We start from the raw sequence: 24,611 nt of genomic DNA, 5'->3' as shown, positions 1-24,611 counted from the left end.
TGGATCACGCCACCCCACAACCATCGACACCTATGTCGGCGTTGGGATTCGAACCCAGGTCTCCAGCGTGGTTGGCGGAGATGTTACCATCTAAGCCCGCCCTCAGACGAAGTTGTAGCTATTTGTTTTCTCTACAATATCGAAGCGCAAGTTACAAAAATGTTTATTGAATCTAAACATATGAAAAAGCAGCTCTGTCTGTCTGTCTTTCTGATCAATATAGACATGGAAATTACTGAACTGATCGGCGTGAAATTTTCCATTTAAGGGTTTTAAGGGTCGTGAAAGGTGACTAAGATAGTTCATGACTCCTGCGTGGGAGGGGTCCCGCACAAATGAAACAAAAATTTCTGCATATCTCGAGAACTAACCAAGCAAATTGAACCAAATACGGCATATGAATGTTTTTAGGGATACAAAAAAGTTCATAATGGTTCGACACTCCTCCTTCTTCTGGAGGGGAAGAGGCCTATACAAATGAAACCCTATATTCGCACATCTCGAAAACTAATCAAGTAAATGGAACCAAATTTGACATATGAACGTTTCTAGGGGTAACAATTATGTCCATAATGGTTCGACACCCCTCCCTCTTCTGAAAGGGAGGAATCCTATACAAATGAATCCCAATTTTCGTACAACTCAAGAAAAAATCAAGTGAATGGAGAGACTCAAATTTCTTCACAACTTGAAAACTATTAAAAGAAAATGGAACCAAATTTGGCATGTTGAATTTTTCGGGAGCAAAGAATATTTTCATGGTGATTCGACTCCCTTCCCTCTTCTGAATAGGAGGGCTCTTATACATATCAAACACAAATTTCTATGGTGGTTTGACACTCCATCGTACTCTGAAAGGGGGGAGGGCTTCCATACAAATTAACCCTTAAATGCGCAATGTTGTTTTAAAACAACATATTTAAAAACGTTTTAAAATATATGTATTTTAGTTTTTTTTAGAAATATAATTCATTAGAACAGCTCTCTAGGCTCTAACGAAGAGAACTTAATAGCTGGAAGTACTGTATTTGAAAGTTTTGTTTTTATTTCCGCTGTCAAAATCTCGGAAACGAAAAAAAACATTGTGAGATTTCCGACTGGTGCTGACTGTCTCTAAAAATAAATTTTAAAATAAGGTTAGTGGTAAGTGAAAATGTCTGAATTATCAGAAATTATACTGAAAAAAGATCAATTTCAAAGTTACTGTTAACAAAAGTAATTGTTTCGACTTTATTCTGCGATAAAGTCGCACTGTTGTTTTAAAACAATATGGTAATATTTTCACATTGTAAAGTAAATCTTTTAATTTTTTTACGCATATTGGTAAGTTTTAGAGCAGTAAACCTGTTAAACAAAGATTTTATGTTTTAGATGATTTTTTAACGTCGTGAGCATTTAAGGGTTAAGCAAATATGTTTTTTTCGGAAAACAGCCTAAAATGACTCCAGGCGCCATTTTTAAATTTATGATGGAAACTTCCGGTTTGTGGGAAACATCCACACATGAGCATATTACACCCACTATTGGTGTTTCCGGAACCAGAATGACGCCCAGAGACCAGAAATTGATTTCACATGCCATTTTCAAATCCAAAATGACAACTTTCGGTTTCTGGAAAAAAGTGACCAAATACAACTCAATATGAGCATCTCCGGAACCAGAATGTTGCACAGAAGCTAAAAATCGACCTCAAACACCATTTTGAATTGTAGGATAGCTAGGGTTGCCAAGTTTCCGTGTCTGGGAGGTGATTTTCGGGACTCCGGGGGAACGCGAATTTCCTCTACGTCCCAGACCGTAGTTTCCGGGTGTCCAAATAGAAGTGTCAACCAGCGAAATTATTTTCAACTCGCTTTGAGAACGACATACAGTCAGGTTCTTACGCAGTTTTTTACGCGAATTTTTTAACTAACGCGGTTTTTTACGCGATATCACGTTAATTCAAAAAATTTCTAATAAACGCAGGTTTGGAACTAAAAACGTCGAGTTGTCCATTGATTAAAAAAAAAAACCTTCGCCCTCCGAAGAATCCGGAATAACCGTCAAAGAGGACAATTTGAAATACTGGCCGTAGAGCGTCTCATGTTTTTTCAAAAGCTCTCATGGTGGTTTATTTAACGCGCATTTTTCCATTAACGCGGTTTTTTATGAGGTATATATCCCACGCGTAAAAAAAAACTGCCACAAATTTGGACAATTTGATTTCAAGTCCTATGCATCTGATTTAAATTTATTATTGAAGTTTTCGGCAATTATTCTGAGAATATCAACGAGGATTTTAAGGTTGTCGAGTTAACGAATCTTAATCTTCTACTAAATTCCATCGAAATATTTTGCTGAAATTGTGAAAATCTTCGAGTTCCAGGCTAGTTTAGTAATTGCTAAAGTAAGTAAACAAAGTAGTAATAGTGTATGATTTTACGCAAATAAATAAAGTTGACAACTTCAATTTCAAAACCATAATTTTTTTCATCTTTTGCAACGAGCGCGTCATTACAAATTGAAACTCAGATGCCAGAAAAACAGCTGAAAATGACCGAATACCACCCAAGATGGATATTTCCAGAATCAAGTTGATATACAGAAGCCAAATGGCGGGGATGTTGTCATTCCCATAAAACCAATCATTTCATACAATTTGCCTTTTGACTGTGATCGTATCCAACGTCGCGCATTCGTCGCGCATTTGAAGACTATAAACAAGTCGCAAGGAATCAATCAACTTAGAATGTTCAAAACTACTTAAATAAAGACAAAAATGTACGGGGACAAGTTTGCCGGGTCAGCTAGTAAATGAATAAAATTATTAGCTATTGGTTCCAAGAGATGAGTTGAAAACCTGGAAGGCACGTCAAACTTAGTTCCTGCCCTCACAAGTTCCTTCATGCTCACGCATATGATTACAAAGACCGCCAGCTGAAACATGGATACAACTGGATGGCGCAGCCTGGGCATTGGGCAATGTTTTCAACACGGCAGCAGCTAAGTGAGGGGATGCGACGCGACCATTGGCTCGTTAACCGTATTTCGGCGATAGAGGAAATGCTTCGCCAACCCGAGCGTCTATTCACCAAGATGTGCAGTTCAAAACAGCGTCTGTTCTCCATGTTAGGGTCGGCAGATCAACGTCCTGGTGCCAGCCTGGGATTCTGAACTGTGCTGCACAATGGTCCTCTGCCATTGGTCATCCAATGGTCGTAAAAATCATCTGTTCCGAGTGTCCTAGTGATCCTCACAGGGCTCAACACGCTTCTCACATCTTGAATGTGAGCACTAACACGCACAGCCTAGTTGCAAGGAATCGGATGGGTCCCAGGTTATGGATAGCAACCTCCAGGTATAGAGGTTAGGTGCGAATCTGATGAACAAGCAGAACAAGCAGAGGAGTTAATTAGGGCCGTGAGATGCGTAGAGCGGCAGCACAACGAATGAGCGGGTACCAGCAGCATATCAAGCTATTGAGCAGGATATAAAGTCGTGTGATCAAGTAGCAGGCGATCAGCGACAGGATGTGTGTATTGAAAATTACAGGCCGGTTCTATAATTACTCCATCATCAATGTGCACTGCCCGCATGAAAGAAAACCCGATGTTGAAAAGGAAGCCTTCTACGCACAGCTGGAGGACGTCTACGATGGCTGCTCGCAGCGGGGCATCAAGATCGTCATCGGAAATATTAACGCTCAAATCGGAAGAAAAGACCTGTATGAACCGGTGATCGGATACGAAAGTCTGCACACCGAGACGGACACAAACGGCCAAAGATGCATAAACATTGCAGCTTCCCGAGGATTGGTAGATCGAAGTACATTCTTCCTCCGCAATGACATCCACATATCCACTTGGAAATCACCTAAACAACGAATAACAAATTAAATTGACCATGTGCTCATCGAAAGACAGTTTTTCTCGGACATCACCAACATATGTACGCACCTACCGAGGTGCGGACATTGACTCGGACCACTACTTAGTGGCCGAAAGCTACGCGCAAAAGCTTGAAGCGGCACCCTCCACGGTAGAGGAGTTCGGCGCAGCTTCTCTCGAGCATGACTGGATGATCCGCACGGCCATCAGCGAATCCGTGACGACGACACTAGAAACAGAGACGCCGAGTGGCAGAAACGACTGGTATGATGAGGAATGCGAGGTAGCGGTGACAGAGAAAAGCCGGACCTAGGTCAAGTACAGACTAGGGATGGGCGAACGGCTCACGAGCCGTTCATATGAACCGGTTCTTAGAAAAGAGCGAAAGAACGAACGGCTCACGAAAAAGAGTCACGGTTCTTTGAGCGCACCAGAACTGATGGGTTCGCGCGAACCCGAAATTTACCGAGAAAACACGAACTGTCAATGCTCGCGAAATATTGTGAACCATGAGCCGTTCATATGAGTCGGATCGGAACGGTGAGTGAGCGGTTCAGAAAAAAAGCGATTCAGTGCAAAAGAGCCGTTTCGCCCACCCCTAGTACAGACGGGCAAGGAACGACATGATCACGATCCTGAGACGTAAAAAGCGCCAGCAGGAGGATCGTGATCATGAGGAGCTAGAAAAACTATTCACTACTAATGATATGCGAAAGTACTACGAAAAGATTAACCTATCCCGTAAAGGCTGTGTGGCGCTGAGCTGACTTATGCAAGGATGTGGAAGGTAATCTCATTACGAACGATAGCTAGGTGGGAGCACTTCGATAAACATTTGACTGGCGATGCTACAAAAAAAGCGGAATTGGAGCGGACCTGGGACTGGTTGCAGTAGATGGCCAACTTATCAGCCCCCGACCTCCACGAAATTCAGCGGGAGATTAGGAGGCTGAAGAACAACAAAACCATCGACAAAGACGGCTTACCGGGTGAGCTCTACAAGCATGATGAAACAACGCTTGCTAGAGAACTGCATTGGATCATTTCCAAAATCTGGGGAGAGGACTGCCGGAAGAGTGTATAGAGGGAGTCGTCTGCCCAGTGACGTAGCGTGCCGGGTGACACCCCTTTCCCCCTGGGTGTCACCCCTTCCAGGTTGCAGTGAAAATATTTTGTTATAGATAACTGTGAGAGTTAGAACGTTCGTTTTCAATTGCACTAAATCTACCCATTTTTTAAAAATTGGTTGAGATTATACTCTTAGAAGCAAATTTATATAATTTTCGAGAGTTTCACAAAGACCTCAGCCTAATTGATAACTAATCTTACGGATGTCACCTTTTTGAAGGTGGCACGTATGAAAATTATCTTTACGGGTGTCACCCACCAATGGCAGATCATGCACGAGAACGAGCACATTTTCCCGGATAAACTGACGCGACTTATCAAGACTACCATGAATCGTGTTAAGGGTTACGTGCGTGTTTCGTAGATACTCTTGGGTCCTTTTTAGTCATGCCGAGGATTGAGACAAGGTGATGAACTTTTCTGTTTGCTTTTTAGCGTCGCCCTCAATGGTGAAGGGCGGGCATCGACACGAGTGGGACGATTTTCACGAAGTGAGTTCAGCTTGAAAGCTGCGCTGATGACTTCGACATCATAGCACGAAACTTTGCGACGGTGCGGTGGAGGAAACTTACACCAAACTAAAAGCGGAACCTAAGCGTATTGGACTGCTGATCAATGCATACCAATGAAGGGAAAAGCCTTCAAGGAGAACAATGTTAGTCTCCCACCCCGGATCATCGTAGTCGGTGGTGAGCTTGAGGTAGTAGACGAATTCGAGTACTTAGGATCGCTGGTGACCGCTGACAACAACGGGAAATCGCGCCTACTTTGCACTTCATAATCCAGTGCACCGCCGTACAAAGCTGAAACTGTACAAAAATCTATTTGTGGGTTAGAGACAACAACACTGCGCTCAAAGCGCCCTTGAGGTTTTCGAGCGGAAGGTGCTGTGACCCATCTACGGTGGAGAGCAGACTGAAGACGGAGAATGGCGTAGACGCATGAACCATGAGTTGCACGCGCTGCTAAGAGAGACCCTCGTTGCACATCTGGTTAGATTTCAGAACAGATTTCGATTGGCCAGACACGTCGCATGGATGCCGGACAACAACCCGGTAAAAAAATGTTTATCCAAACTGTACACTTTTCGAGCTACTCTGGGGTGACTTTGTGCCAAGCTATAATGAACGGTGCAGTGTGTGGAGTTCACATTCACGACAAAATTATATCAGTATACACCTTATCACTTGCATTGTTTACATAAGGTATGTTTTGTAGCTATGGGTTTATTTTAAAAAATGACTAAAAACTTGAGAACTGTACGCTAACAACTGTTAGATGGAAAATTACAATGATTAATATTACTTATTGAATGTTACAAAATTTTGTATACCTACTCTATATAAGCTGATCACTTTCAAAGCGAGGAAGTAGGGTTGTGGGTACGTGTCCAGCGGCTTTGAGATTTCCAATGGAATATACAGTAGGCAACGACAAATAATAATTGAAAAGAAAAGTCTGCTGAAGCTTTATGTCCTAACGTTGTTCCTTTCTAAGCAACCTGGAGACGCAACTATGTGTATAGTGGCAGTCTAAAAACCACGTTATAATTACTGGTTATTTCAGGTATCGAATTGATCCGGTCATACATTTTTTCATAATTAGTATGAAACGTAGTTTCTGGTCAATCCCCTCAAGCCCCTAATAGTCCACATTGTTTATGGTCGAACCTAAATTTACTATTTTTTAATGTTATTCATGGGAATTATTCGTAGAAACACTACTTTTGGATTAAATTCATTGCTTAAATGTATGCGTTACAAGTTAAGGAACAAAACAGGATCTTTTTTTGTCACAATTTCACCCGGCAGACGGTACACTTTTTGCGTAGTTTGTATCACTTTTAGCAACGTTTTGACGAGTGGCAGAAAAAAACTACTTTTGTTTAATCATTTTGAGGCGCTGAAAAGTGCCATTGGTGTGTCACAATAGTGACATCCTGCAAGTTTGTTCAATTTCTCGTCACTGCAGATTGCCATTTGTATATGACGAAAGACCATTCTTGTTCTCTTGTTATCATGGCAGAATTTTCAGGACTTTTGCACCTGCTAAATATTCCAGAGCAATATAGACAAGAGATAAACGGGTGCTCCAGCACCAACGCAATTTCCTTTGCGCTGCAGGCGATCAATTCGGCCTACCGGGGGCATTGGATCCCAAGCCTGAGATGAATGCGATTTTACCTATCCCTTTTTCGCGGCGACCAAACGTAACCGTCCGTATAATACCGTCTAAGGAATGAAAATAGTGGTAAAAGGCAGTGATTTATTGTTTAGTTTAGTTTCGACTGAAACTTACCCTTGTTTTCAGCTCTGATCGATATTTTCGGGTTTCAATTCGGTTTGAATTTTCACTACTATAATGTTAGCGTCAAACGTAATTCTACGTCAAATCAACCAGAAATAAAAGTGAGAAGAAATGGCAAAAATTGATCTCCCGAAACACACTTTTGAGACTAAAAAATGTGAACGAAAAGAATGATCCCAAGTTGAAATTGGAGTTGTCGAGGAACGTTGTAAAGACCAAGAAATGCAGAAAGAATTTATCCTAAATTGAGATCACAATCACCAAAATACTTCTCTTTCAACAGTAGAATTTATCACAAGGTAAATGAAAATCCAGTACGTTTTTGCATTGCTTCCAATCGCATAGCTTTCATTCGAAAGACAACGGTAACGGCTTCCGCCTTCTGCGTCCACGTACGCGACGATCGACGAAGAGAGGATCCGTGAGCTTTGCAGGGACTCAGAGAATGGGAGAAAGAGTGACAATAATGCCGGGTGTTGTGTTGCACCTAGTAGTACTGGAGAGGATCACTGATGACGGGCGCGGTATGGGTGATGTCCTTGGCTCTGCTAACACACATCCCAACCAACCATGGTTACCCACCGAGGGGTATCATAAACTAGCATACGGTTGGTTGCATTCGTCTACGAAAACGAGTTATTTATTTTTTATTATTTCACCCCAAGTGGTGGCCATTTGGGGTTAATGGCATCCATAACATGATTCACTCTTCACGGACTGCTCTCTATTTCGAAACACTAAAAAAGAAGCTACAAGCGGAGAGAAAATAGAAGATAGGGGCTACGTCGGGGATGTTTGTTTCTCGTTGTTTGCAAAGCAGTTTGAGCTAGTTCTAGTTTGCTAAGCTTTGTCGGAAGTAGCATATCTAGAGGGCCTTTTCTCAATGTGCGCTTTGTTATCTAGTACAAGCAATCAACTGATTGCAACTGCTTTATGACATTCTATACTCACCTTTACCAGTTGTACTAATTAGTAATGTATTTGTGTCAACGTTTCAAGGAATCATCTTTGCCGGTTTAGGCGTTTACGTACCAGCTCATTCCATCTCTGTCCCGACAGAATCTTTCTAAACTGAGAACAAGAACTCGCTAATCATTCAGAGGTTGAATTAGCTGCGAGTAATACAGATTGACGTTACCTTTCCAGAGACCTTTATTGTGAAAAAGTGTGACAAGGCAACAACTATTAGTTTATTTTGGAAGCGATTCATAATTCCGTACTGCAGCGTCGATTTTATCTGTCGCCAGATGCACCCAAGGGTTTGTTTACATGCCCTAGGCCCTGAAAAGCCTCATCATGCAGTTATTTTTTCTTGTTTGATGAATGGCAGACAGTACACATTTCCTGCGGGTCGTCAAAAATAAACAATAACACCCGCTATATGAGACAGCACAACCGTTCTACGCACACACCCGCTAGAGGGTATACATCCGGATGATTGCAGTAACCTTTCCACAGCTAGATAAGAAGATAGTTTTTTTACGTATTGTTGTTTACATACTGGAAGTCTAGCACAAAAATAGCTTTCAGCTGTATGTCAGAGTGCAGTAGCAATACTTCCTAGCAGTCACATCCTCGGCCCGCAGGAAAAGTTCCATAAATGTCAGTACTAACTATGTCAACAATGTCAACATTAACTGAAATATATTAATCCACTCTCCGCGATACTAGCCAAGTTCACTTGATCTGATGTTGCAATACGCGACCTTGCATAGCCCGAACACGAGATATCACGCCTTGTTGATAAGACGAAGTCATTCACGTTCACTCAGTGCGGCGGCGTTAACGCACCCTGTAGGACAACATTTTTTGGTGCTTTTCATCTGTATAATCAGTTTGAATGCCAAGTTCATGAGAGCACAGACATTGTCGCACACACAGGTTGAACTTGAAACGGTTCAAACATCCCGCGGCTGTTCCTCGTTAGATGCCGGTTCGTCGTGATGCGTACGTACTTGAGCAAACCCATTGACGCCGCTTTTCGAGTGACACCTTGGGGGAGAACTTTGCCGGCTTTGTTTATGCGGCATTCCATTTTACCTCCGCGGAAGGGATAAGTAAGTGCAGCAGTTCGCGCAGAGATGTTTGCAATCAATAGGTGATAGCATTACTGGGGAAGATCACTGTTCGATCGTACCGTGAACCGTTTCCCGGTTATGGAATACCGTTTAAGGTTTAAGGTTAAGGTAACACGGGTCATTGAAAAATTCTCTAATTATAGTAATTATAGGGGAGCATCTTCTGAAAATCCTTTTAGAAAGCCAAAACTCGAAGTATGATGAAAAGTATTCTACCTGTTTTTGTATATTTTTTGTTGCTTTATGATTCCATACTAAGTATTTGTCATCACGATAACAAATTATTCAATCAGGGTCAGGGTTCATGTGCTTGAAGATAATAATAAAATCTCGAAATGAGTAAAAGGATTATTAATCTAATGTGTTGAAAACATGTGGTACAAAAATACACCATAAACAACATTTCTCACTGTTTTGCTGCTGACGTCAAGCAGGAGGAACTAGATTCTTGTTTCTAGATTATGACAATTATAATCGTTCAAAGGCAAAGTTAAAGCCATGAGTCAAAATCTAGTTTTTGTACTTGGTTTTAGATGCCAAATTTTCACCGATTTAAGCATTTTACCATGGTTCACGTTAAATTGCAGGGATTGTCATATTCAAAATAGCTATATTGCATTTGTTTTTGTTGTTTTCTATTCACCTTTAACAAACGAAACTTATGTAAACATTTAGTATAAAGGAAATATATTTCGATAAAGGCTTAAATACAAAGGTCACACTCTAGAACGCCGTTGACATTATTTATATTGAGCAATTCCATGAAAAATCTGCCAAATTTAAAATTTTCCTCAAATTATCATTTTTTGATTTGGTTGAAATATTTCATACGTGCTTCTGATGATATCGTTTTACGTTATTAGCATTTTTTTTTAATCACGACTTATTTTTGATAAAAGCTTGGGTAAAGAAGGTATTGATAACACAGTCCAACAAAAATTGACTTTTTTTCTGCCTTGGTTTCTATATATAATTGTTTTGTGTATTTTGATCCTCTCCCTAATCTCCCCTCCCTAAACCTAATCTCCCCGGGTTTGACAATATTTCAACTTAAGGGGCAACAATGGCGCCATTTTAAATTTTTGAGAAATCGGAAATTTTCGATGTTTTTTCGACGCCATTTTGTTTTGAAGCCAAATATCAAAATTCTAAGAGTTTGTCTACATACTAGCATCTTCTTACGCATCTTAAAAAAAAACAGATCTTAAATCGAACAAAAACTGAGCTCAAAACGGTGATTCTACGAAAACGGTTTTGGCATGGTTTCAGTATATTTCACAAAGCGAAATAATATCGAGTATGTCTGAGCATTAATGGTAATGCGAGAATATCTAAGAGTGGTGGTCAGTTATGTCTTATATTGAGTAAAAAAGTCTCAGGAATCGATTGGTAGGTGTCTGATCCTCGTAAAATAACAGCAACATGTCAATTTTGCCCCAATTCCCCTACAATACTAAAATAGGTTTATATCGACGATAGCTTATTTGAAATCTGTTTAATGTTATATTAAGAGTGTAAGCGATACTCAAAGATACAATAACAATTTGTGTTTACATGATCCTCCCCCTTTTGCGGGGAGGGAGTTATAGAACATCAGCGCCTTTGAGACGTTCAGTCAAGGATTGCCGCACAGTGAGCCTTGTACAGATCAATGGCAAAATATGGAGCCAAGTAAACGGAGCACAGATATAGTGAGCGTGTACGAAAATCGAACCAAACAACCATTTGCTCAAGATGATCGCTATCTGGTATCGAGACTCACTGCTCACTAGCTTACTGTGATCACATCGAAACAGACAATATCCAGCAGTGATGGCATGAACTCGTGCAAAGTTGAATTGAGTAACACTTTTCCAGATTTGAATCCAACTTGAATCTGCTTCCTCTCGATAGTTTGAGTTTTTTTGCACCGCACACTCTGATTGATTGAGTTTAAATGCGTGCAATGCATGCAGTGCACGATGTATCCAACGATGCAGGCGATGATGTGACGCGATGAGTTTTGTTTTTAGATCGAATTTATGCTTTCAAAGGACAATGCAACAACTGTTGCAGCAGACGCGGCGCAAATTTCATCGCAATTCGATTTTTATGCAATTGTTGTTATGCAGGATCCAAACTCAAATCTAGCTCAAGTGTAATGCACTGTTAGTAGGGTTTACGTGCAAACCGAAAATAAATGTGCAAGCAAGTTTGGAAACTCACTTGGATACGAGTGCAAAGTCACACTGCCTACTCTGATATCCAGACGTCAGCTCTGAATCCCTTATGTCAGGTCAGAGCCAGGTTTCAGTGAACACCAAAATATTGTGCTCATAACTAGAGAGTATCAGCTTAAAATTTTTCGCCTTGGTTTGTAAGCCTCGCAAATTTTGGTAGTACGCTTTTAGAAGATTTTTATTCACAGTGGCAGCCAGATTGGCCAAAATGGTCGATTAGAAAAAGTTACCCTATGTTGTATGGAATTGCATATTGTTCGTTTCGTTTCTGAGGTGTATTCGATCGTAGAATGTTCATGTGCCATATATTTGGAAATTGGCCAGCAATCGACACTAGATGCTATTTGAAGTTGCAAAATGATGACTTCCGGTTTCTGGGAAACTCTCTAAGAATGTCATATAATATTTTTAGTATTCCCGAAATCCGTGTTTCCAGAAATGAGATGTTGGTCAGAAACCGGTAATTAACTACACTCGCCGAATTCAACAAAATGGTGACTTGCACTTTCTGAAAAGCAACTTTAAATGACCAAATGCCGTCCAATGTAACTATTTTCAAATCTGGGTGCTGCTCACAGGCCAAAATCCAACATTCAACGCTGTTTTAAAAACCAAAAATGCAACTCTCCGTGCTGAAAACATCCAAATGAGGCATATATTCGCAATAATCCGGACACAAAAAAAAGTTAATGAAACACTCACTAAGCATTGTTTCTCGGTTATCTTGCTGGCAGCTCTAGTCCAGATTTGATGAAAAAGTTTGTCATCTTCGACATCCTGCGTCCACTTCACCGGAGCTCAGTTTAGTACAATATTGACATTACTGGCTTTGTACCACTCCATAACGGCATAGTGACATGATGCCAAATCAAGTTGAAAAAAAAAAGGATTAACATCATGGCTCTTCAAGAATGGCAGCAATAGTTTTTTTCGACACTCCTTCGGGTCAATTTCCTTGTTGATTGTGCCTGTTATGATGAATAATAAGCTTTTCCTGCCAAAGCACAATGGTCGAAAAATCGAGATTTTTGGTTAAAATTAATTTTTTGGTGTCAAATTGTTAGTTTTCTACTGTAGATGATTACGTCATTTGAGAAAAATGTTGTATTGACAAGAAGTAGTCCTTAAAGCACGTGATTTGAGGCAAATCTTTTTTTTTTTCGAAATAATAATAAATATCGTCAGTGTATACAAACGAATAATTTTACTAATTTTACGTTTTCTCGATGTGTTTTAGACCAAAATGGTACGATAAACGATGTATTTATTCGATAAATCACCCTTAAATTCAAAATTTTCATAAAAAGTGAAAAACTTTTCCGCAAACTTTTAACATTGATTTTAGAAGAGCACAAGCAGGGCTTTCAGAACTGTGCTTACACGTGCTTACATTTAATGTTTTCGAAGGTCAAAATTATGAAGATTTCGCATATTTTCTACGTGGCCTGCGGTAGACTCTGAAGGGTTAAAATCAATTACTCTTTCAGTTTTATGAAGCTTATATGATAAGCTTTCAATTGTAGGTAAACATAGCATAACAACTTCAGTAGGATTTTTGAATTTTTGATACCAAAATTGAATTTTTCATAAAAGAATCAACCTATTATGGATTTTTCTGCTTTTTAAATGAACATTTTGGGTTTTGTCCGACTTTTGTTCGGAGACCCGTCACTGTGCGTTGGTAAACATCCATCCAGACTAATACGACACAACTAAACTTCCCCTTTTAATATATTTTATTTGAGCCCTTAAAACAAATGTAGAAGATTTCATTGCTATTAAGCAACATTTTATTACCTTCTGGGTCCTATGACTGCGCATTAGATAAAAGTCACTAACTAAACAATGTATGTGTTAGTGTGTTACTGAATTAGTATTAATGCAACGTTTACGTTAATCTCAGTTCACATTACTAATTACCTATGTAGAGTCTCTTTCGTAGCGTCCCAGCCAATGTCCAATTAAAAATACCGGAGTTTTGTTCCTTAGTTCGTCCCTCTGTATACCGATTGGAATTGAAATCGTAGTACATTGCGATCAGAGTAGCTGGAGACGATTGTGTGTGTTGTGCTTTGACTGGAGGTGAATCTTATTGCTCTATAAGTATTAATTTTTTCTTGTTAAATAAAGTCTGATCTAATTTTCAAGACTTTTACAGTGTTTAGTGTTTTTAACTAACTGAAAAATGTACTGTCTCTGATTATGGATATGTTTCGATACTATTATCACAAATATCTTCGCCATTGCATTCTATTGGGTTCTAAAGTTTTACACAGTTTTCAGATTTTTAGTTCTCAGAGCAAAACTTGCTTTTTAAACTACTCGAATCGTGTTTATTGACAGTACATGAGTGAACTGTCATTTAACACATTTCGAGCAGCTTTTTTATTCATTTCTCATTTGGTCGGCTCGCGACCAGACCGACCCAGGCACTCACAACATTATTTCGAGTAATCGTCGTTCAAAGTTAAATCACCCCGTAAGTTTTCTGCAAGCTGCTACAAAAAATATTCGTTATATAACCATTATGAACTCTTCAAATGATTCAAATGAAATCCACTGGAGTTAAAAACTCAACGCCATAAAAAATGGCGCTCAGTTCAGTCTGGTCGCACGCCGTCCGTTTAAAAATCGAAGGATAACGATAAACATTTTTGTTAGAATCACGTTTTGCACAGAAAACACATCTTTTTCAAATGATATATAAAACTGATATAGGAACCAATTTCTTAATTTCAAATTCAATTCTCTCTTCCAGCTCATAAATATCGAGTGCTTTTTCGATTTCATCACGATCAAAATAACACTTTTTGGTGAATCTAGCGAAACTGTGGTTTCGAGGAAATGATAGAGGTCTGTAGTTTTTGTTGAATGGCATTGAAATCTAACAAAAAATACTGATTTTTATCATTTCACCAAGTCCACAGTTCTGTTCGATTCACGGGAAGATGTTCTTTTGATCGTGATGAAATTGAAAAAGCACTGTACAAGTCAACATTTTTGGATTTTTTTTTTTGAAAACGATATTTTAGACAAAAAATGAAACTCTGACCACCCTGCGATTCAACAGGTTACCGACGCCCAATATCGCCCAAAGTTTGCATGGGGATATTTTTTTGGAGAAGACAGAACTATGAATGAAATTTAAAAAATCAAGATGTCATGATTTTATGATTGCAATATCTTTCTAATTATTTGACAATACTTTGCATGCAAACGCGTCACCTTCTCATGCAACTACTTAACGTTGCACAGCTTGTTTTTTTACTTATTTCGGTGATTTAAAAAAGTTAGAAGTGTTCAAGCCTATTAACTACAGTAGCAAGCATCTCGCGTATTAAACTTGATCCACTGTCTAAACTTGCTCACTCGGGTATAGATTCCCGGATACTTCGGCTCGGCACATTCCTTCCTAACGGGGACCACTCCGGCTATCACGTATCTGCCTGTCTGCAGATCGGTGATATGCAGCGGATCCCCGCTGTCTCCCTGGCAGGCATCGATTCCACCGTCAGCGGCTCCGGCGCATATCTTGCTGTCATCAATTTGGTAGAAATGGTAGTTGCTCTGTTTCATGCAGTCGTCGTATGTCAAGATAGGTACGGTCGCTTGCTGCAACACCCTCGAGTAGGTATAGTTCTCCGTTTCACCCCATCCTGTAACGGTTGCCTAGAAGAAAAAGGTATTAAAACGAAAAAAAAAGAAAACTCGAAAAACTTACATTATATCCAGCATAAGTGGGACCCTCTGGAGGTAGGCAAACTGGGGACAACTCGCTCCCCAAGGGAACGGTCTCGTTCAGTTTTAGTAGGGCCAAATCGTTCATTGAAATTGCGCCCGTGTCCCAATACCAGTTGGTCATGATATATGTTACGCGTCGTTCAAAAACGTTCGAATCGGGATTTCCTCGATCATACATCAGAAATTTCACCGAGAACAAGCTGCGATCAGTATTGAAAACGCAACTAGCAGCCGTCAGAATGTACAAATTGTTGATGAGCGAACCTCCGCAAATAAACCTGTTGTCGTAGTACAATGCCACCATCCAAGGGTACATCCCTTCGGTGGCGTTTGTACCTCCGTAGATTCGTAAGTCGCTTACGTCACTCAGATCATCATTCGACGCTGTCGAACTATTAGTGCCACAGGCTGTGTTAGGAGTAATTCTATTAGAGAGTGTTGTAAAACACCAGGTTAGTTTACTTACTGCAAGCTGGACAGTTTTTTGGCTCAGTCCGGAAGGCAAACAGGCTGACGATCGGAAGTCCCGAAATGGTCGATAACCAGGTAAACGGTCCACCTACGGGGCTCTTAGCAATACCATCCACTTTCGCTTGCTTGTAATTTTTAACATGTTTCAAGGTATTGATTGGTGTGAAAAAAATACAATTTCATACTCACATTGTTGATTAAGTCATCCGAACGGCTAGCGATTGATGCGTAAGTCACCGTCCAAAAGAAGAATGCCAACAAAAGCGATCCCATAAGGGCCTTTTCCTTGTACGACGCCATCAGACTCGAATCAGTGCCAAACTGTGAAGTTCTTATGCAGTCAATCCCTTAAATAGTTGTCCAAAAGATCTACCAGTCGTTTTTGTTCGAGAATATTAAAGTGATTGAAGTGAAAGCAAAAGTTACAAGTCAGAGAAAGGTAGCAAAAACTTCCCCGATATTGCTTCATAATCTGCGAAAAGAAAAAAAAAACAACTAAACAGCAAGGTCAGAAAGCCAATTACGACGTACCACACAGTGATGAAAAGTAGGTTCATAAAACAAACAAATAAATATGAAATTTGTCAATATATTTTTTTTTTCATTTTGTTGGAAAAAAAAAACATATCTGATTAAAATTGAGTTAATTTTTTTGTATCTATTCTATTATCGGTAATAAACGTACAACAGCAGAGACAACTGTCTGTTGGGTGATTATCAATAGCAGAAGCTTTTGTCCTCCCTCGCATCCATTTATCACATAGCAAGAAAGGGAATAGATAAGTTGACCAGAAGAGGTAAACAAGTGAATGAGTATGCAGGGGATCAGAGTCTAGGTTCTGCTGTTTCAAAAGTAGGGATTTAGGTCATGTGGAGTATACAAATCGTGAGTAAAGAAAGGGCCAAGCAGGACGAAACTCCTGACTCAGTTGGTCATCCAAGCAAGATTTGTTCTAAATTCGTAAAGATCACGATTGTCTTAAAAAATATGGTGGCCAGCGTACGCAAATTTGATACAATCAAAGTGAAGACATAATAGATTGGACTAAGAATCAAACTTATTTTATTCCCGTTTTTTAGCTAACAAACCTTCAATGGTTATTAACTATTCTGCAAGATAGTTCCAACTTTGGATTTTATGAGATTTTGTATTAACAATTTGAAAAACCAGATTGATTGAGAATTTATTCCATAACACTAAACTTCTGTGGAAAAAAGTTAAATATTGGAGCAGTTATCCACTTCCTGGTTCTCTGCTGAATATAGTTTTGGCGGCTCTCTCGTCAGGCATTCTGGCTACATATCCGGCCCTCAGAACACTATATCAGCACGTCTGTATGCCTGGTATAAGTCGTGATTCATGCGTCTAAGTCACACTCCATCTTTTAATTTTCCACCAAATTTTGATAGCAAAACTTTACGCTTAGAAACCCCGAGCACTCGTCGATCAGCTTCTTTCAGTGTCCACGTTTAATGCCCGTAAAGGGCAACCAGCGTCCTAACGTAGTCCGTAGAAGGCCCAGTTGACTGCTGCAACAGGTTGTTTCACTTCGCGGGAACGAAATACAGGTTTGATCAAATTTAAACAGTTTCCATATAGAAAAATACTGCATTTTTTCGCTTACAAACCTCTGTTTTCATTAGGCTTGAAATCAACATATTTGAACATTTACACCAAAACCACTCAGGCATCTCAAAAAGAAAGATTTCGCACCAACTTAGCTGAAGGGCTCCTCTCAAAATATCAACGTAACATTGTGGGTGTGCTAATACATAACAACATTTAAAAAAAAATTAATATTGTTTTCCATGAATTGATATTGACAAGTAAAGGAAAAAAGGTGGCAAGGAATGACTTGAAATGCGCCTGAAATTTTATGGAAAAATTATGACAAAATTGTATTGGAGATCTTACACTGATTCATTTTAAAAACAAAAAGTAAAATCGGTCATCTCAGTTTCTTTTGGTTTTAATTTTAAGTCTCTGTGCTTCTAAAGGCCAGAATAAAAAATGATCCCAAAATGAGCTCAGAAGTGCTTTCCAAGGCTGGGAAAGGCCATAGTAGAAAATGATTCCAAATTATGCTCAGAATCGTCGAAAAGTGCTTTCTAAGGCCAGAAAAGGCCAAAATAGAAAACGATCCCAAATTGAGCTCAGAATCGTCGAAAAGTGCTTTCTAAGGCCAGAAAAGGCCAAAATAGAAAATGATCCCAAATTGAGCTCAGAATCGACGAAAAGTGCTTTCTAAGGCCAGAAAAGGTCAAAATAGAAAATGATTCCAAATTGAGCTACGAATCGCCGAAAAGTGCCTCCTAAGGCCAGAAAAGGTTAAAATAGAAAATGATCCCAAATTGAGCTCAGAATCGCCGAAAAGTGCTTCCTAAGGCCAGAAAAGGCCAAAATAGAAAATGATCCCAAATTGAGCTACGAATCGCCGAAAAGTGCTTTCTAAGGCCAGAAAAGGCCATAATAGAAAATAATCCCAAATTGAGCTACGAATCGCCGAAAAGTGCCTCCTAAGGCCAGAAAAGGCCAAAATTGAAAACGATCCCAAATTGAGCTCAGAATCGTCGAAAAATGCTTTCTAAGGCCAGAAAAGGCCAAAATAGAAAATGATTCCAAATTGAGCTACGAATCGCCGAAAAGTGCCTCCTAAGGCCAGAAAAGGTTAAAATAGAAAATGATCCCAAATTGAGCTCAGAATCGCCGAAAAGTGCTTCCTAAGGCCAAAAAAGGCCAAAATAGAAAATGATCCCAAATTGAGCTCAGAATCGTCGAAAAGTGCTTTCTAAGGCCAGAAAAGGCCAAAGTAGAAAATGATCCCAAATTGAGCTCAGAATCGACGAAAAGTGCTTTCTAAGGCCAGAAAAGGTCAAAATAGAAAATGATTCCAAATTGAGCTACGAATCGCCGAAAAGTGCCTCCTAAGGCAAGAAAAGGTTAAAATAGAAAATGATCCCAAATTGAGCTCAGAATCGCCGAAAAGTGCTTCCTAAGGCCAGAAAAGGCCAAAAATAGAAAATGATCCCAAATTGAGCTCAGAATCGTCGAAAAGTGCTTTCTAAGGCCAGAAAAGGCCAAAATAGAAAATGATCCCAAACTGAGCTCAGAATCGTCGAAAAGTGCTTTCTAAGGCCAGAAAAGGCCAAAATAGAAAACGATCCCAAATTGAGCTCAGAATCGCCGAAAAGTGCTTTCTAAGGCCAGAAAAGGCCAAAATAGAAAATGATTCCAAATTGAGCTCAGAATCGCCGAAAAGTGCTTTCTAAGGCCAGAAAAGGCCAAAATAGAAAACGATCCCAAATTGGGCTCAGAATCGTCGAAAAATGCTTTCTATGGCCAGAAAAGGCCAAAATAGAAAACGATCCCAAATTGAGCTCAGAATCGTCGAAAAATGCTTTCTAAGGCCAGAAAAGGCCAAAATAGAAAATGATTCCAAATTGAGCTACGAATCGCCGAAAAGTGCCTCCTAAGGCAAGAAAAGGTTAAAATAGAAAATGATCCCAAATTGAGCTCAGAATCGCCGAAAAGTGCTTCCTAAGGCCAGAAAAGGCTAAAATAGAAAATGATCCCAAATTGAGCTCAGAATCGTCGAATAGTGCTTTCTAAGGCCAGAAAAGGCCAAAATTGAAAATGATCCCAAATTGAGCTCAGAATCGTCGAAAAGTGCTTTCTAAGGCCAGAAAAGGCCAAAATAGAAAACGATCCCAAATTGAGCTCAGAATCGTCGAAAAGTGCTTTCTAAGGCCAGAAAAGGCCAAAATAGAAAATGATTCCAAATTGAGCTACGAATCGCCGAAAAGTGCTTTCTAAGGCCAGAAAAGGCCAAAATAGAAAACGATCCCAAATTGAGCTACGAATCGCCGAAAAGTGCCTCCTAAGGCCAGAAAAGGTTAAAATAGAAAATGATCCCAAATTGAGCTCAGAATCGCCGAAAAGTGCTTCCTAAGGCCAGAAAAGGCCAAAATAGAAAATGATCCCAAATTGAGCTCAGAATCGTCGAAAAGTGCTTTCTAAGGCCAGAAAAGGCCAAAGTAGAAAATGATCCCAAATTGAGCTCAGAATCGACGAAAAGTGCTTTCTAAGGCCAGAAAAGGTCAAAATAGAAAATGATTCCAAATTGAGCTACGAATCGCCGAAAAGTGCCTCCTAAGGCAAGAAAAGGTTAAAATAGAAAATGATCCCAAATTGAGCTCAGAATCGCCGAAAAGTGCTTCCTAAGGCCAGAAAAGGCCAAAATAGAAAATGATCCCAAATTGAGCTCAGAATTGTCGAAAAGTGCTTCCTAAGGCCAGAAAAGGCCAAAATAGAAAATGATCCCAAATTGAGCTCAGAATCGTCGAAAAGTGCTTTCTAAGGCCAGAAAAGGCCAAAATAGAAAATGATTCCAAATTGAGCTACGAATCGCCGAAAAGTGCTTTCTGAGGCCAGAAAAGGCCAAAAATAGAAAATGATCCCAAATTGAGCTCAGAATCGTCGAAAAGTGCTTTCTAAGGCCAGAAAAGGCCAAAATAGAAAATGATCCCAAATCGAGCTCAGAATTGTCGAAAAGTGCTTCCTAAGGCCAGAAAAGGCTTAAATAGAAAATGATCCCAAATTGAGCTCAGAATCGTCGAAAAGTGCTTTCTAAGGCCAGAAAAGGCCAAAATAGAGAATGATTCCAAATTGAGCTACGAATCGCCGAAAAGTGCTTTCTAAGGCCAGAAAAGGCCAAAAATAGAAAATGATTCCAAATTGAGCTCAGAATCGTCGAAAAGTTCTTCCTAAGGCCAGAAAAGGCCAAAATAGAAAATGATTCCAAATTGAGCTACGAATCGCCGAAAAGTGCTTTCTAAGGCCAGAAAAGGCCAAAAATAGAAAATGATCCCAAATTGAGCTCAGAATTGCCGAAAAGTGCTTCCTAAGGCCAGAAAAGGCCAAAATAGAAAATGATCCCAAATTGAGCTCAGAATCGTCGAAAAGTTCTTTCTAAGGCCAGAAAAGGCCAAAATAGAAAATGATCCCAAATTGAGCTCAGAATCGCCGAAAAGTGCTTTCTAAGGCCAGAAAAGGCCAAAAATAGAAAATGATCCCAAATTGAGCTCAGAATCGTCGAAAAGTGCTTTCTAAGGCCAGAAAAGGCCAAAATAGAAAATGATTCCAAATTGAGCTACGAACCGCCGAAAAGTGCTTTCTAAGGCCAAAAATATAAAATGATCCCAAATTGAGCTCAGAATCGTCGAAAAGTTCTTTCTAAGGCCAGAAAAGGCCATAATAGAAAATGATTCCAAATTGAGCTACGAATCGCCGAAAAGTGCTTTCTAAGGCCAGAAAAGGCCAAAAATAGAGAATGATCCCAAATTGAGCTCAGAATCGTCGAAAAGTGCTTTCTAAGGCCAGAAAAGGCCAAAATAGAAAATGATTCCAAATTGAGCTACGAATCGTCGAAAAGTGCTCTCTAAGGCCAGAAAAGGCCAAAATAGAAAATGATTCCAAATTGAGCTACGAATCGCCGAAAAGTGCTTTCTAAGGCCAGAAAAGGCCAAAAATAGAAAATGATCCTAAATTGAGCTCAGAATCGTCGAAAAGTGCTTTCTAAGGCCAGAAAAGGCCAAAATAGAAAATGATCCCAAATTGAGCTCAGAATCGTCGGAAGGTGCTTCCTTAGGCCAAAATAGAAAATGACCCGAAAATGGCTCAAAATCGTCTAAAAGGGCTTCCAAGAGCCAGAAAAGGCCAACATAGAAAATGATTCCAAATTGAGCTTAGAATCGCTGAAAAGGCCGGAAAATGCCAAAATAAAAAATTATCCCAATTTGAATTCAGAATCACCGAATAGTGATTTTTAAGGCCACAAAAAAACCAGAATTAAAAAAAAAATCCCAAATTGAGCTCACAATCACCGAAAAGAGCCAGAAAAGGAAAAAATAGGAAATAACTTCAATATCTTCAGTATATTTCAGGATGAAATCCATACATTTTACAACTGGTGTAAGGAAAGTATATTAAATGTAAATAAAAAGAATGTTATATCTCTTAGCAGAAAATGAACAATACCCAGCTAATCGCAAAGTCGCTAACCGGAAAATTGAGCTCGATAATCGCTAAACGCTAAGCGCTAAACCCACTTGAGCGGAACTTTCGCTAATCGCTAACTTTTTAATATGTAAATAGTCATATCGCTATATTTATTGCTCGTGTTTTGGACCACTTTGATCTTTTTTGGTTAAACAAACGAAAACAATTACTTTTTAAAGCTATTTACAATAAGAGGTTCACGAAACGGTATTCATATTTGATTTTGCAAAAACAAGAACAACAAAAGTTATTTAGCTTGCCTTGAAAATAGATACTCTTAGGAATGTTTTCATAAAAATTCAATTATTATCTGAATCGAAAAAGTAGGGCCAAAGTTGTCATAATTTCAAGCGCATTGCATTTACCAAAGTTCTTAATGTGCTGAAAATTCAATCTAGACCTTGTGCCTGCTTTTCAAAATGCTTCTGTGGCTTTTACGATAACTGGAACTCCATTCTAGGGTAAAAAACTGACAAAAGTAACTTTCGCATTAAAGTATGTTTATTTTTCGAAGCAATTTACGTACGCCATCAGCAATCCACAGTTTTTCACCCTACACATGGGTGGAGGACTTGACGGTGATTCGTCAAGCGTATTTCCAAACACAAAGCTCAATTGAAAATTACAATATAAATAGCATTATAATAATAACATGATAGTAACAATTTATTGAGATCAACACAATAATTGCAATTCGCTTTTCATTTTGATTACGCTTGACTTATCACACCGCCGGTTTTAGTTTCGCATGACCTAACAAAACTAAATACTGGCGGGGTCTGTAGGGCTTAATCAAGGTTTATACTAACCCTAAAACCACTAACATAACCTCGTGACTAACGACCACCCATTGCACTCATATAATGTAGCATCACTAACCCTTCCCACTTCTCTGACAACTACTACTACTATTACTCTCATTATTATTATTTTTCTATATTTATACACATGTGTGTATGCATATGTATGACTTTTCACCCGTATGTTTTATTATAATTATTATTTTTTTCTCTCATTCAGCTGTTTTAACTGCGCGAATTTATTTGTTACCAGTGTCAATCCCAGTTGCGATCTAATGGCAATTTCATTATTCCACCCCAGCTCACCCACTTTCGCTTGATTTGGACCCAGTATCGACCCGGCGTGTTGCCCTAAGCGCACCGCCAATTTGTCAGTTTCAATTCACCGTCGCACGTGCTTAGTTCATAAACAATTATCTGGCATCTCTTTCTTACTTGCGTTCTAAATCGTGATACCATTTCTTTATTCTTGGGTAGACTTGCACTGACCCTGTGGAATAAAAATTCGCTTTAACTGCTGTCAGAACGATTCTAATTCGATTTGATTCGACCCATTATTGTGCAGTTGGCACCCTGGAATGGATAGTTGCGCAGCGAATGTTGAGCTAGTTTTGGCGCACCAATACATGAGCTTTGAATGTAGACAACTGCCAAGCATCTCTTTAGATTACGTCGTGAGTCGCAGTATCGTTTTATAATTCTAGGTGTTGGCACTGACCCAGTGGAGTGGATGAATTCGCTATCAGTCATACGTTTTTAGTAGAATGAATTTCATTAGGTGGTGGTATATGTTGATGGTCTGAATGTGGATGTATGTGACAGTACTTTTCGGCTTTGCCATTAACCACTCCCATTCTTTTTTTTTCTTTTTTTTGCGGTTGCGAGACAAAATGTTTAATAGATCACCAGAACAACCGAAAGAACCATGGCAAGCATAGCAGTAACGCGGACGGACTTGCATGGGATATGTCGAAAGGTGCGACCGAGGATGAGAACACGGCATGAACGAGAGCAACAGACGCAACGACCACAAGTAAGACTGCCGGCATTTATATCGATGCAATGCGGCCTTGGAACAACAAAGGTATAGTCAACTCTGTGGTGAGTAAGATGATATGAACCGGTAACAACAGGTACGTACCCCATTTACAACACATAATTGCCGTTGAACCCTTCAGTTCAGAGTAAACTCGCTCACATGTGCTCTATTGGTCGCCAGTGACCGTTGCGTCATGAATTGCTCCTGGAGGTTTTGACATTATAACCTGGGCCTAGTGTAGAAGTACTTCGCTTACGGCGACCAGCTAGACAACCCACCCTAAGAAGAAGAAGAAGCCAATTCACAGTTTTTCTAAATATTTCTATTGTCGCTTCTCTACAAAATTTTGCGAATTAGCGATTAGCGTTTTGAAGGCCAAAATTTTAGCGACGCTAACAGTTTCGCTAACCAGCTCAAAAATTAGCGAAATCGCTGAATCGCTAACTGAACTTTATCGTCGCTAATTAGCGAATTAGCGAATTAGCGGAATGGTGCCCACCACTGACAATACCCAATTTGATTGTAATTGCATTAGGAAATCAGAATGTAGGGAAATGTGAAGAAGTTAGGGAGTTAGGGTTTTGGACCACTCCAACACTATCATACACAAGGCAAATAACGCTTCTGCTACACTATTAAAACTTTGTATAATGCTTATGTTAGGTCAATACTAGAATATTGTAACATTTTGTGGTTTCGTCGTCCTGGCGTACATGAAGAAAGAGTAGACCCAGTACAAAAGTAATTTCTACTGTATGCTCTCCGTAAGCTAGGCTGGAACTCACATCGTCTTCCGTCATATAAAGCTCGCTGCATGTTGATTGACATTCAAACATTAAAAGAACGGCGAGAGTACGCGATGGCTTGATTTGTAAACGATATCGTTCCGCAGCACGTTGACTCA

The 24,611-nt window shown here is 39.6% G+C and overlaps 1 protein-coding gene across 1 annotated transcript; it reads right to left on the bottom strand.

Annotated features, from left to right (window-relative positions):
- Positions 1-14,907: 14,907 nt before the first annotated feature.
- On the bottom strand, positions 14,908-16,119 carry LOC129718775 (proclotting enzyme-like). The gene is made up of 4 exons (XM_055669836.1): positions 16,000-16,119; positions 15,806-15,935; positions 15,320-15,747; positions 14,908-15,267 (listed from the first exon to the last, which is right to left on the bottom strand). Exons 1-4 carry the CDS (start codon positions 16,108-16,110, stop codon positions 14,908-14,910), a joined length of 1,029 nt encoding a protein of 342 aa, XP_055525811.1. The 5' UTR covers positions 16,111-16,119.
- Between the last annotated feature and the right edge of the window lie 8,492 nt (positions 16,120-24,611).

The sequence above is a fragment of the Wyeomyia smithii genome, chromosome 1 (assembly GCF_029784165.1).
Source record: "Wyeomyia smithii strain HCP4-BCI-WySm-NY-G18 chromosome 1, ASM2978416v1, whole genome shotgun sequence".
NCBI classification, from domain to species: Eukaryota; Metazoa; Arthropoda; class Insecta; order Diptera; family Culicidae; genus Wyeomyia; species Wyeomyia smithii.
Note: the sequence above shows the minus strand (reverse complement) of the source record. Positions and strands in the feature narration are given on the sequence as shown.